Source organism: Anguilla rostrata, chromosome 1 (assembly GCF_018555375.3).
Source record: "Anguilla rostrata isolate EN2019 chromosome 1, ASM1855537v3, whole genome shotgun sequence".
In the NCBI taxonomy this organism is placed as follows: Eukaryota; Metazoa; Chordata; class Actinopteri; order Anguilliformes; family Anguillidae; genus Anguilla; species Anguilla rostrata.
The window spans coordinates 66,288,710-66,304,415 of record NC_057933.1 but is presented as its reverse complement, the minus strand read 5'-3'; the positions used below and the strand labels follow the sequence as shown (position 1 = coordinate 66,304,415).

The following is a 15,706-nucleotide window of genomic DNA, read 5'->3' as shown; positions in this document are numbered from 1 at the left end:
GATTTTCTTGTAAACACTCAGTGTGTCATCTGTTGTATTACTGCACATGTGTCTGTATATGTCTTCTCTGCATGCCCCAGAGAGAGAAAGAGGATTGGGTTTTGGTCCTGAGAGATGAAGAATAATTATAGTGATCTGTCCTCAATCCATAGATAGAATAAGAACTGTGTCATTGTATTATTGCCTCGAGGGCACTCACATACACCTTAACTCACAATCTCCACACAGGAGAACAGTGAGGTCATAGGCCCCACCCCCTTCATGGGATGGCAATGTGAAGAATCATTTTATTGAGAAAAAAGTGCAACCCCGAGACAGAGGTGAAGGAGGTATAGCCATCCCATGTTTTTCAATGAAACACTCCATCTTGAAGCATGCTCACACTAAATGCTGCTTCCAGAAATGTAGTGAATGCACAAATATCTGACAATCAACAGGTAAAACAGGACTGACCAGTGAAAAGGTACAGGAACAAAATATTTACTTGTTTTATGTATACTGCATTATTTGACATCTAGAACAAAAAAGTAAATGAAAATATGTAGATTATCAAAGAAATCAATAATCAACACAACCAATACTCATGCATACATTATTCACATTCACATATCCTAGACAATTGTTTTTATCCAACTGTAAACAAGTTTCCAGTATTTATAATTTTTTTTAAAAGAATCTGAAAGCTAGTGATTGCCTGTGATCAATTCAGGGTGAGCCTGAACAGAGATGCATCCAATTGAATCACAGGATGTAAAATACTATCACAAATACATGACATTGACTCAAACCAGTAAACCTGTGGGCAGAATGTTTTCCGCTTAAGTGTGTTAAGGATGCCTGTCACAGTTTTTGTTCACAGGTCAAACAGTGACAACCGCACCACACTGCAGTGGCAATACCGTAGTTAAAATATACTGGTGCTCATCGTGAGTTACTTCTAACAAAATATATAAAGTGAGAGGAAATTATTATAATTATTATTCATAATAATAATAATAATAAGAAGAAGAAGAAGAAGAATGTCTCTAATGTAAGCTTAAAGGAGAAAGCAGCATAAATTCCTTTACAGCATCATTGAGGATCCTTTTTACTAAAAATCCATAGAGCAGTGTTTATTTCCTCAAAAAATGTAATTACTTTGTTGGATCAATCCTCATGCTTGACTTGTCAAACCAAAAAACAAAATGTGTTTGAGGCATTCAGAAGCTGATTATTCGGTAATGATGCCATTTGTGAAGGAAAGGATCAGACCATGCCGAAAGGGCGTGGCGTCCAAGTGAAAGAGGTTTGAATTGCTCTTTAGTGGGCAGTTTGGTACAGCTTGTGCTAATATTTTGGCTCTGCAAAGCCCACAATAGCACAGAGGCAGGTGTCTGTCCTTTGACCCCTGTGACCCTGCATTTAGAAACACCCCCCGCACTCCAAATCACCCTTTATAACATTTACAGTCTTTGCCTACTTGTATGCACTGTACTATTGGTGCCAGACCCTCATTGTGTATGAAAAAATACTCTATAGGACACTGCATTCCAGATGTTTTACCAATGTTGCCTGTATTTCCCTGCCAGCGACACACACTATTCCCATGGAGACAGCTGAATGTGTGGGTACTTTTCTACCGGAGTATAGAATTATACTCCCCACATCATAGGGGAAGGTACATTATAGACTGTACTGCTGGACTGGATACATGCACTTCAGAAAGCACATTAAGGCTAGACAGTGTGACAGGGAGCAGTCCTGTAAGTAAACCAGGTGCCACTGGTAATTTGGTTTTTCACAAAACGTTAGTTGTCAGACCTCTGACCTCAATCCAACGGGGGCATTCTCTTTCCCTTCATAGCATGAAAAAAGCAGACAGAAGAGGAGCCAGCGTTCAGATAATTTCTGTCTCCTTCCGTATGCATTCCATTCAAATCCCCTCATTACTTTATGAGCTGAATTATCAGACATAATCAGGCAGAATGACCACATGTTCCATGCATTCCATAACTGATTGCTCAGAGAGAGCTATAATATATTTGGGCTGTCTAGGGATATGGTTAGCTAATAGCTACCATAGTTTATGCCATATCATAGCTCCATATTTAGACATGGCATTGTGTTAAGCAAAAAACTTTCTCACCAGTGCATAATAACAAAAATGTCCAATAGTCACTTCATAAGAAATAATGTGATTAGTTCAGACATTTTCCTTGCCTCTGTGGGATGTGTCTTTTTTTTAAACACTGATGTGGACACATACCATTGCCATACTAGTTTGTCAACTCGATCATTCATTGATTTACAAACATCATGGGTAACCCAAGGAAAGTTCATTCTTAACCACTCATCACTCTTTTGACAAGGACAAATGACATGGCAATGGTAAGAAAGAGCTATAAATAGAGGAAAATCCACACAATTCTAAAATATAGAGACATGGGTCCAGTTGGGGCGGTTGCACAGGACTTAAACCCTGACTATCATGGGAACCAATCATTTGTGTGACAGCTCTGATTTTCCCCTGAGCAATACATTAAGCTCCCTCTGGAGACAGCAGTATGTAAAATGTACAGCATGCATCTTACCGACCCTAGATAATGGAGTTTGCTGAGCAACTTCATTATAACATGAGTTTGCTCAATATATATATGCAGTAGAGGTGCAAGATCAACTTAAAAATTTGTCATGATTCTGATTATGATTCCACATCATTGCTCATAGTACTGTATTGCCCATAGTTTGCACTTCTGAAATTTTTATTTTCAACATGATTTTGGTAAAGCTATTTATTTTCTCCAAAATGAAATACTTGTCATTCCTACTCATAAAGTAATTATATAATTTGCAATCATATTTATAAGCACACTTTTTCAAGTGTTGTAATGTTTCATATCACCTTTCCTAGGCACCGGATGAAGCATATAAATCAATCATGTTTATCACACAATAAAGTGGTTAGAACTAGATCACTGTTCAGTCACACATCACAGTGAAAGCACAGGTCAAATGTGTTAGCGCGTTCAGCCTCAAAATATTCAACATATTCAAATACATAATTTCCCAACATAATGCATAGTCCAAAGAGAAAACCGGTTGCAAAAGCATTGCTTGTATGGTTGTATGCTTAGTGAGATAACAAGAAACTCCTTAAACTGCAAGAATTGTTTTGGAAAAACATACCAACTACACTTAACCCCAAATTAAAGATGTGGTATAGCTGAAAACTTCAGTTAACTACCCTTACCCTTAACAATTGAAACATGTTGTGGACACAGCTTTTCTGCACAGCTATGAATGGAAAACAGCCTCTTTATGGATTTGTGCTCAAAAGCAAAAAAGGTAACACCCATCCCAACCACCTGGCCAGCAGAGGAGCACCCTGACAGCTGCCATGTGACCCATGTACTCTCCAGCAGCACAGATACGGCACAGAGGAGCGTGATGTCATCACACTCCGACAGAGTGAAAGCACTAATCCCACCGCGGGCTCCCACGACATGTGCAACCCTAACAAGAAAGGACACGTTCCTCCCATTGCACAGGCTGCGAGGAAATTGAATGACAACCACAAGGAGGCCCCTCTTCTGTCATGACATTTACAGGCATGGAATCCTTGCAGATTTAACCCTTTAAGGTGTCATATCACAAATGTGTGATTCGAATGTTCTGACCTGATGTAATCTGCTGATGTAACCATCGCTACAGGCAATTGAAAGCAATGGTGTTCCAGAACACTGACTTGAACATTCCAAAAAACCTACTCTACAAAGGTTTATGTACTAACAGTTTGACAGGGGAGGGACAGAGCGCAGTTCTGCAGAGGGACACACCCAGAGGTGCAATCACATTTTTTGAACAGGGGTACTGTCAAATAATCTATATAAAAATGTTATTGCTGTTATAATAAACATGGTCAAATGAAAAATGAGTCAGCAATATGTGTGAATGGGATGCATTTGTCGTTTGATGTGAGAAAGAACAGAAGTCACCAAAATACACATAAATACACACATACACACACATATATATATAATATGTTATCAGCTGCTCAGTTTTCAGTCCTGCAATCTGGTCAAAATTAGATGACAGTTTAGCCCAGATCCAAACTCCCCTAAAGACTACGTGTACAGTATTATGCATATTATAAAGCATGGCAAATTATGACCAAGTAACCCACCTTGAGATGTGTGCCAGCCCCAATTTTAGACCACAACCCCATTCATGTAATACCATTGGGCATCGGGGAGGCAGTGGGTACCACCTAAATGTCTTTGGTCGGGACTCTCCCCAGAGTCAGAGGCATCGCCCATAAGGTTATAGAATCCATATGTAATGAGCAGTACATTCACATAAGTTTATGGGTTAAATTTATATTCACTTATTTCACATATTCCTTTAGTTTAGGCCTCATTCATTATTACTATTGAATGCAAGGTACCAAGACCATCTTCTGTTGGTCTACGGGTCAGCATGTACTAAAGTACATATGAAAGCACACTATTTCCCTGGCTATCATGGTACACATGTAAACATGCCTCTGTCAGCAGGAGCCTCATTGAGCCTGTTCTGAACTGTTCATTTCAACTGTCATCCCAAACACGAAACCTTATCTATCTATGAGAGCAATGCTGTAGGGCTAAAGATAATATCTCCAAATTCTGCAACACTCATGATTATCACTTGGGTGAAAATGAAGCGCAATCTTCCTGCAGGAATGTGTAAGTACAGCGACAAGACTTTAATATTCAGCTTCCAGCTGAAATGAGAAAATACGAAAGGTAAGCATCCAGTCGTCCAGACCTACAGTGAATGTGTTTGCACATTTTAAGTTTTTTCTATTTGTATTCACTCTTTTGTCATTTTGGCTTTGAGTCTGGATATCATCATGGTCAATGACCCAGCGTTGCATTTTTAAATCATGGCTGGAGGAACCAATTAAATGTACTTTTAATACCAGTTAAATGACTGTTAACACCAGTAATGACACATAATGGATGTGGAGTTAAGAACTGCAAAGAACTGTGATGAGTATCACTACCAATAGTATCTCACAGGGGAATCCAGCATGATTGGCCACCTAATTCTCAGGCTCAGACCCAAGGCCCTGCTCCATGCTGCATGTCAGCTTGTGTCACACTATGGGACAGGGAGCTTCTGACAGCTGAGAGACAGGATCCAAATCCTGCGAGGCTGAGTCCGAAACCCGAATCAGTTTTCTCAGCACGCACTCCATAAGCTCCTAGATTCCTCCACCCCTGTCTGTCAGCTGCCTCTGAGTCCTCCTTTCCTCTCCTCCTCCAACACTATTCTCCTGAGGAACAGGCATCGCAAAACATTAACCACGCAAAAACCAGCAACTTTGAATTAAGTGTGAATGCTTTCAAACCCATGTCACGTTCACGCCCTTGTGCACAACCTTTTCCGTCAGGGAATAGCTGGGCACAAGGACAGTCAGTTTCACGTACCTCCATATTACATCCGGAAAAGGGCCTAAAATACAGCCCATTGATACAACATGTCATTAATATGTCCTGTCAGCATGTACTGGAAGAATAATAAAAAAGTGTTGATGTGTTTATGCATTAGCTCAACAACAGAAAAGCGCAAAGGATGACAGCTCTATTAGGGTTGCAAACAGCCATCACTCAGAGTTCTTCTGAGGTCAGCCTACTGTACTGTACCTTTAGTGTCAGTTTCTCCATTTAGCAGGCCGTATCTTTAATACAGGATGACCCGGGTACGGGGTCATTCTCACTCATGGTTATAATAGTGAACATGGCCATCAAAGGAGAAATTAAGGAACAGTAATCAGTCAAAACATTTTTTTCTGTTTTCTAAACAGCAGCCCTATATAAAGTTGCTTAAAAACTGCTGTAACTGAACTGCATTGAGGTTAATGGAAGAAAGGCGCAACATTTGGCTTAAATGTATTTGTGTAATTTAAAACACATTTGTAATGAGCCACAATGTCAATGTCAAGCAGACCTCACCCTTCCCAGTATCTGTGAATCTGAAGACAGCCTTCAGTGTTCTCACTTTGTGCAGATGCATTCACTACTCACAACCGTTATTAACATGACAGCCGATGACGGAGATACTAATGTACAGTATCATTGGCACTGGGCTGAAAATGGTGCATTACCATTATGAGCAAGTGTCCCACACACTGGGCGTTTGTCATAAAAAGGAATAGGCACACCCCGCTCAAAACATAAGTGCAGAAATCAACAACTGATTATTGTTATTATTATTATTATTATGCACAGATTCTGATACTGCAGCTTATTTTATCCAAATAAATTAAAATAATGCCCTGTCTCTATGGTCCTACCTGAAGCAGGGCCACGTATTGCCAGACTTTGCTACTTCTGTAACTATTATTATTATTATTATTATTATCAGTACAACTGCATAACTCATAAGGCATAAGGGGTAGAAAAACAACACATTTAATAACACTGTATAAGATCACTGAGCTGAAGTAGTCCTTAAAAATAAAATACAAGTGTAATTGTTTTAGAACATGCATGCTACCTAACAATTATCCTTTAATGCAGCCATCAGTACCTACAGCATATGCACTAATATGCACACAGAGCATACAGCAACATTTGCCTACATCATAGAAGCCAGTCCTATGTTTAAGGTTGTACAGTAGTTCTTTACTCCATGCTTGTAGGAGCCACACAGCTACTTACATAGCTGAGATAAGCCCCCCACCTGGCTGATAAAAGCTTGTTTAGTATGTCTATCCCACAGGGGACATTTTTACAAATAAATTCATAATTTCATCAGATATATTGTTTGAGTACCATTATCTCAATATGCAATAGAAGAGCAGAGAAATTTAAATTATGGCTGTAACATTTAAAAGAATAATCAAACTGTATACAGTGCCATACATCTAACCTAATCATTTTTTATTTGCTCAGATATGTCAGATGGAACTTTGGGTTTAGAGTTCTCACAAACATTGCGCAGTTAGAATTTATTTATTTGTTTATGATAGTGATTATTGCTGCATTGTGACACAATAATAATGCAGCACACAACTTGGGTTGCTCTTAAATTGAATCTTTCCTTGTGTAAAGAAGAAACAGGGCAATTATTATTTTTTGTAGTCTGATCACAGGAAAGGTAATCATTTGTCATGAAACCTCCTTTTCAGAAAATATGGAGGCCACCCATGCTTTGGTCTTTTATGTTAAGACCTGTTATCATTTCAACCCCACTTTGATGAATTTTGAAAATAGACAATCAGCAATATCATCTTAATAACAAATAACTAAAAAAACATTTTACTCAATTTCTAGTTAACTGTCCTGTGTATGACCATCTTTTTTAACTATTTAAGTGCTACCATAAATACAAATCTACGTAAATAATTGATAAATATTAAAATAGCAAATATTACAATTATTTTATTATAGCCACACTTGTCAGATTGCGTGTGTCGTTATTGTGATTCCTACCCTTGCAAGGACACATAAATCAAAACATGTACCATTCTGCATACGTTATTGTATTTCATGATAAGACGATCTGCTGGATGAATAAAAATAAATATAAACCAAACTAAGCATAGCAGGAAGAAAAACGAATGACTGTACGGAGCACACCAATGACAATAATTCAACTTCTTTTTAAACAATGAAAAGATCCTCCATATTCCCATTGGTGTAGAAGGCATACAGTTGGAATTACCACAACAAACTTAGACAAAGGGGTAACAATCACTTTTTCAGTTTCCATCCTTTGATTCATTATATTCCATGAATACACAAACTAAATTGGGTCATCTAAAATGCAAAAAATGCCACTTGATTAAAGGGGTCTTAATCTCGGAACACAAATGATAGCTACAGTGCTAGGTGGAAAAACAGTCTGGACAAGGAGAAAAAGTTTTACATGGAAGGATATAAGTACATCTACCTTTGTTCTACTGTTCCATAAAAACAGGCACAATGCAGATTCCCACTTCAAACCACAAGTACAACAACCTAATGTCTTTGGTTCCACACAAAATCCAAAAACAGGCAAGCAATCAAGAATATGAACTTATTCAAATTTTTCACAGGGTTAGCAAGCAAACAATTATAGAATACTTGGAGGCTTCAGGTAATTCCTTCCATTTAAAGATGCTACACTCTCGCTTTAGAGTCAGTACCTCAAGTGACATATCACACACATTAAGCAGGACACAGGAAAAATACCTTAGCTAACTAGCAAGCAGTAATAAAAAGAGGACATAAGACTAGTGTGAAATATAGTTAAGGAATATAACTAGAGGGCTGACAAGTCCCAGTACATAAAAACAATTCTTGTAGAATCTTGTTCAATCAACCTATTGATGCTGCATGCTGTTCACCTGTTCATCCTGCTTCTGTTTAATGTAACCTTAACTTTTATTTTTCTATTATGACTACCGTATAACCAGGAAACTAGCTTGGTAATTAATTATTTATGTGTCTACTTAATGTCTGTATCATTAACTGAGCAATAACATCTACAATATGAAACTGCAAATATACTGCTGTATGCAGGTATTACAATACTATGTGTAGCTGCCTTGATGGTTATTTGTGACTTCTGCTAGTGAAACCAAAGCTTGCAAGTTAGAATACCAGTGGCTTCTTTCCTCGAATATGAATTAAGAATTGAATACTGTAACACGGTATTCAATGTCAGCATATAAATCCGTGGCACAATAGCTATCAAAATAAATAAGTTCATCAGAGAAATTAGCCGACTGAACTGTGAAATCAAAGCTAAATCAACAGAGCCCTGGAAAGCATAGGTCAAGTGCTGAATGATGGTTGTATTCTGAAATCTTGAATATTCAAAGGAACTCAAGGTGTCAATACAGTGAGGATGATTCAGTTTCCTTTAGCCCTTCATTTCAGATAGCTGAGATGGCAACTTCATTTTTCCAAGTGCTAAAGACACCAGGCTGTGGATGAACATTACAGTGGCACTAGTCAGCAGGAAAGCTCCACATGAAAAAGCACAGCCCACATGTGAAATAATGTGATGTAATGGATGGTTGGAATGAAACTAAAAATTTCAAGCTGGAAATAATAATTACACAACACAGTGAGAATTGCTTTATAAGACAACTGCTCTTTTTGTGATTGTCACCTAAGGAAGAGTTGCACTTCTGTTTTTCCTTACATATCGCACTAATGCACAAGCATCACGGTCATCAAGTGTGCGCTTCCGACCACAATTTCCAACCCTATTTACTGAAGTCTTTCCCACAGATCTAAATGCAGATGTCACTTTAGTCGCTGTTCCTATTGAAACACTAGCCAGTTGATCAGTCTTTGTTGGCTCCTGCCATCCGTGCCCCAATAATGAACCCTCTTTCAAAGTCACTTTGCATCTTTTCCTCAAACTGAGGTCAACTGGGCCTGCTCAGCATGTTTATACATGCCACAGAGCATGATAGGATGTTAATTGCTTAATTGTATCATGCATTACAGAAGTATCTGCATTCTTTATGTTTCTCCACTAAATTGGAGTTTTTCCTTTGTCACTTATCTGTATTCAAACAATTCACATGAGGTTGAAGTGCACATTCTCAGCTTATATGTAATGGTATTTTTATACATTTCGGTTTCATCATGTAGAAATTACAGCACTTTTTATAAATAGTACCCCCATTTAAGAGTTCCACAATGTTTGGGACAAATGGCTTCACAAGTGTTATGATAAGTTATGTGTGTTCAATTGCTTCCTTAGTACAGGTGTAAGAGAGCTTTCAGTATCTATTTTCAATTCTAGCCTTTTGATTTCCTTTGGAGTAAGTTATTGGCATTTGTCAACATGAGGACAAGAGTCGTGTCAATGAAAGTCAAGGAAGCCATTATGAAGATGAGAAATAAGAATGCCAGATTCATTTTATTCACCATAAAGGTCTTCCTTGGCTAACCTAGGTTGTTTGTGATTTCTGAGATTGCCAGGGCTCTATTTCTTCTTAGTGATGTTCCAAACACGTTTTGGTAAGCCTAAGGTTTGGCCTACGTCTCATGACTGGTTTTTTCCTTATTTCTCATAATAGCTTCCTTCACTTTCACTGGAACATGGTCCTCATGTTGAAAAAAGCTCCAAAGGCAATCAATGCCTAGAATCAAGATTAGATACTGAAAGCTCTCCTGCACTAAAGAAGCATTTGAACACACCTGACTAATTAGAAACACCTGTGTGTTATGATGCCCTGAAATGGGGGGACTGTGTATATAAAGTGCTGTAATTTCTACATGGTGATTAGAAATCTAAAATCGCAAAGTATATATATATATATATATATATATATATATATATGCTGCATTTACAGAGTGCTGGTGTGGAGTGGACTGTGAGAAGAATGACCAATGGAAGAAGACCTCAGGCCTCCTGATCATCCTGGTGGAGTGCTCTTTCAATCCCGTTAACTGAGGTACCTAATACAGATGCTTGGGCAAGGTTCATGCTAAGCATTAATTCTTATGTCCAATCAGAAGGATAATTGATTTCCGCACAGAGAAGCTCAGCAAATTATATCTAAAAGTTCAACAAAAGCACTGAATTTTACCATGATCCATGGCCCACACTTAATTACTATTAGACCATCTAACCAGAAATGATGAGCCCTGTACCAAGACATCACCCTGCATGTAAGAGCTAAAGTCCTTTGAGGGAGTGACTTGGGGGTTTTTAGCACAGCAGGCTTAACTGCAGATTGCCCAATGATCTTGAGGAATCCAGTCTCATTTCCGCTAGGGCAGGGCACATGGGCTATATTTGAAAGCTTAAAGACATAGAAGCTTTTTCTTCTGAATCGAGGGAAAATGTCTAATGTCACCAAGAAGAACAATTAAGAAAGGCTTTATTGGGAGGGCCGTCAGGAGGCACATACAACTAAAGTGCTTGCTCTCAAGTGCGGCGGAACGGCAAAATCTAATCGTAATTGTATTAGCACAGAGAAACTGTTCCCCAGGAAGAGAGGACTTTAGTCCCCCTTTACCTCAGTCCCCCTGCTTCATCACACAAGAGCTTCTCCTCTGGTCAGTCAGGTACCTCAAGTCTGTATGCGTGAGCTGTCTACATGATACAGCAATCCAGCACAATGACTGAACATGCTAGTCTTATGTGTAAGAGTGAAAACAATTGGTAGCTGGTTATACATGTATCAGAGTACACACATGCTAGTGCTTGATCACCTGTGATGATTGGTGTTGCAGTGATGGGAGCAGCCTACAAGATATGACTGAGCATTACAATAAGGTGAATTTTTGAAAATCTTGGGGATAAATAGCATAAATAAAAGGCCACACTGGCCATTCCCTGTTATGTATAGTTCAGTTCAGTATAGCACACACCTAAAAGATTTTAAAGTAACTTTATATTCAGAGGTCAATTGCCCTGACATGCCTGCCAGATCATATGCAACACTGGCCTGCTACCCCTGTTACCCTACTGTGACACACCCCTCTGTGCTCATTCATGAACCTTCAGCATCTTTCTGTGAACATGCCAGAGAAAATGCAAATATATGCAAATGAATCACTTCTGAGGTTTGATTGAGTTGACTTGTGGTACATGGTTAAGTCCTTGGATTTTATCATTGCAAAATGCATTAAAACAATCTGTGAGCAGTGCAGTAACTGTGGATTTAATTCACATCACAAGTTATTTTTAAAAGCTTTTTCAAAATAAATATTGCTTTGGCTAAACACATTGTATCTAAAATATGGCATTATTATATGTAATTGTTAAATCATAGATATTGCTATAGACAGGGAACAAAGCTTCATGTGTATATTTTGCCAAATTTAGTTTTAACCAGGCTTAATTAAATATTTGCCCTAAAATAGCCATTATCGTCATTCCAAAAACAAACGATTTCAATAAAATATCCATCCAAGTTCTGATAAAGGTCTCTGTTAAAATAAATATTGATTAGAATTCATTTTTTCTCCTTCAAGTTCAAAGTTTGCCCTGTCATAACCTTTATTTGAGATGATTATACACTATTGGTACCTTTTTTTTTTAATTAAATAACTAGCCTTGAATGTTCCTAAGGAAGGAGGAGGTTGAGAAATTCAGTACAGGGGTCTCAATCTGCAAAACGCATCAGGACTACTGCTTTAAAAAAGTTTTCGAGAGGTCATATCCTCAATTTTTATCCTCACTTGTCAAGTCCTATCGCAGGTACATTTATCTTTTCCTAAATTGTGTAAGGTATTGGATTATTATAGTGCATTTCCATTAATGATATCAACTATGATCATATTTATAAAAGCGAAAATGTTCTTTCCAAGCACAACTGAAAACAAATTTCATAAATCTACACCACCATGTAGTGTTGCTCAAATCTGAAGTATATATCTCCCCTCACATTGAAATTCCATTTGAAAGCAATGAGCTACTTGACAAATATTACTAGTATTTCCATAGTACTAGAAATCAGTTCTTACAAGCAATTTCCCAACTTTATTTTTCCATAGTTTGACTGGATATACAGAAAGAATAGTGTCACTGTCATATTAAGAATTGCTGCAATATGAGGTTTGTGCTTAGGATGTGCTGTCTCTTTAAATTTTCATGCTTCAGTGATTCTGTACCAAACTATCATATAATCAGATATTTGGATTTAGCTGAGACCATGTTCTGCATCTGTACTTCCATCGTTAGTCCAGCATGCCATTTCAAGAGCATGGAAGACCCTGGTTAATGTGTTAATGTATGGTACATTTTTAAGGTATGTGTATACATATTGCTTAAACTGTATTTGTACTGGACAGTTACAATGTCTCGTTCAAACTGTGCACATATGGGCATGCATGATTTAGTGTTCTGTCTTATTGCAGAATGGTTTTCACATCTGAATACCTTAGAGACTGTAAGACACAGTTTGAAACTTGGGGCAGTTTTTATATTTTAATTTCTGGGCAATCACAACTCGTTTGGTTCTGCGTTTGTTATACAGCGACCCTGCTTGGGTGCGTGCTTAAAATATTAGTGAAGCATTTATGAATTTGTAAGGACATTATGGTTCCAGAGATTTAATAAGTGAGTTAGCATGAATAGTTAGAAACCTTACAAAAGTTAAATCTGAAGTTTTAGTTATATGTGTATTTAATTCTGTTTAGCATGTTAAAGTATGGCCATACTATATTCTAAACTGAGATTTATTGAGACAATTATTTTGCCTCTCAGAAAAAAATACTAGGTCCACCAACACATTTGTGGTTATGCAATAAACTATTCCAATTTATAATTACAACCAGTACTACTACTAGACCATTCTGCCCATAATGTTAACCTGAAATTATTCTAACAAGAGTGTAGCAACATGTCCTTTCTTCCACAGTTTTTCACCCAATTATATGTTGGGTAGCTGTATTTGGATGAGGCCTGTAAACGCACTGTCTATGCAGTATCTAGAACACCCTGGGGCTGGTGAGATCCGTGGTGACTACAGCTGGAACTCAACAGGATTTACTCCTGGCTATTGCACAGATAATCAGAGTTTGTCCACTGTGTGAATACTGACTGCATGAGCCAGTCAAGACATATTCCAGTTCTACAAAAATATAAGGCCCAAAAGCTTATAAACGGATTCATTTATTGTTTTAAATCTCCCGATCTTGTTGTTGATCTTAAATTTGTACTACGATTAGTAATTTTTGAATACTCTGGAATAAATCAAAATTGTTAACGATTCATGGAGGTTGTTAGAAAGTTATTAAGCGTTAGTCATGGTTGCACGTGACACAAACCACTTAATTCCCGGGGAATGTATTTGCACACAATTTGGGCGGACGCATTTCTCTATATTCAGAGACTCCTAAAACAAGCTAAAAGTAGCCTCGCAACGTCTTCATGCAAGGTGATCCAGTGATTTCTTTATATTGCAGGATACAGCTGATGAGCCTTCCTCTAATCGTCAAAAATACGAGATACATGCAATGTACTGCGCGCAAGTACTTCGTGGTTGTCTGCCAAAGATGTGCACTTGCACACTCTGAAACCCACTTGTACTACACTGTCACAAACACGCATGCACTCTTCAATAACATTGACAGACCCTAAAACACACGAAAACAGCCCGCTCGCTGACATATTGACACACGGTGGTAAAACCATACACAACCGTGAACACTTTCACTGCATTTCGACATGCCTATTCGATGCACCCATTAGCTAAATTCTGTCAGAGATATGATAGCGCAAGGGAGAGAGACGGGGGGAGCGGATAAGCGAGAGAGGAGAGAGGCACAGGGGTAGAGGGAGGGAGAGAGATGCAGCGTTGAATATATCAGCTCTCTTACCTTGAAAGGGAACATAGGACATGTTCTAACGGCATTGAACGTAGTCTTCGCTTGTCGACAATCTCTCGGCGCACAAAAATATCACACCAACCAGAAATTAAATAATTAAGTAATATAATGTACAGTTGCAGACGACGTTGGGCAATATTCCAGCGAAATATATAAATATATATTAAAAATTTTAAATCCACGACCGCTGAGAGCCATTCACGTCGACAAAATATATAGCCCCTTGTACACAAATTATATGCAGAAATATATCACACGAGCCGTTATTTGAGGTGTGGAAAAAACGGGGGAGAGAGAGAGAGAGCGAGAGAGAGAGAGAGAGAGAGAGAGAGGAGGGAGGGAGGGAGAATGTGTGAGTGAGTGCGCGTGTGTGCTCTTCAGTGTATAGCAATATACACTATAAATTCATTTTTCCATTCCGTACTTAATGCATTAAAAGTATATTGCCATTCAAAGTCACCGTACTGCATATACGGCTCCCTCCACCCGTCACACGCGCACGCACCCACACGCACTCTCACATACCCCCTATAGATATAGACAGGGAGTGTGTGTGTGTGTGCGCGCGCGCGTGGGGGTGGCGGGGTGGAGTGGGGGGTTGGGGAGAGAGAGATGCACACATGCCAATTGCGCGCTACCATCCCTCTCACGCTACGTGCGGCTTTTAAGTAGCAGTATAAAATGTGAACCGTGGGCTCCAAAATGTATTTCTAAGGAATTTTATTTATTATATTGACTGAAGTTATTAATTGGCATATTTTTTAAGGCGTTTATATGTCTTCGGTAGTATAGACAACACAGAAGACAGTTTATATAAGTAACAGGAATTTTTTGTCGTTTAGAAATTAGATGACGGTGGTCAAAATGGGCAACTTTCCCACGAGCCCTTCCCATATTTTTGACCAATTAGAGAGCAAAGAATTTCTCGCGCGCTTTTGGGCTGGTTTAAGAACTAGGTTGAAAAAAATAAGGATTATTGTAATAATATATATATATTATCTATCACAAGCGCATTGAAAAATCATAAACATGTAAAACAAATTACTAATACGTCTATTGTGGAAGCACGGCAACAGAAAATACATATAACGCTAAAACAATGCATTACATTTTAATTAACCGATCGTTGAAATGTTCAATCAAATTAGACAACAGCGCAGTTCCTTTTTTTATAAACTTTTTTTTTTACTTTCTAAAACACACTGGTACACAGATACACGGACGGGCATTCACACAAAGACATACTGCAAACAGTTCAGCTGCAGCGAATAAGGAAGCTGGTGCCATGATGATTTTGGCAGTGGGCAAGGAAAGAGTAAAATTTTGTACATAGAGCCAAGATGGCGATATGCTTGGGGAACAGTTTCCCTACCTGTTTGAAAAGATGATAATCAATT

General features: G+C 38.4%; 1 protein-coding gene across 1 annotated transcript in view; it reads right to left on the bottom strand.

The window, feature by feature from the left end:
• The window catches only part of syngap1b (synaptic Ras GTPase activating protein 1b), a 105,564-nt gene extending 90,790 nt beyond the window's left edge, over positions 1–14,774 (bottom strand). Inside the window, 1 exon segment of the mRNA XM_064350922.1 lies at positions 14,301–14,774. Coding sequence (XP_064206992.1) covers positions 14,301–14,322 — 22 coding nt within the window. The 5' untranslated portion in view covers positions 14,323–14,774.
• Between the last annotated feature and the right edge of the window lie 932 nt (positions 14,775–15,706).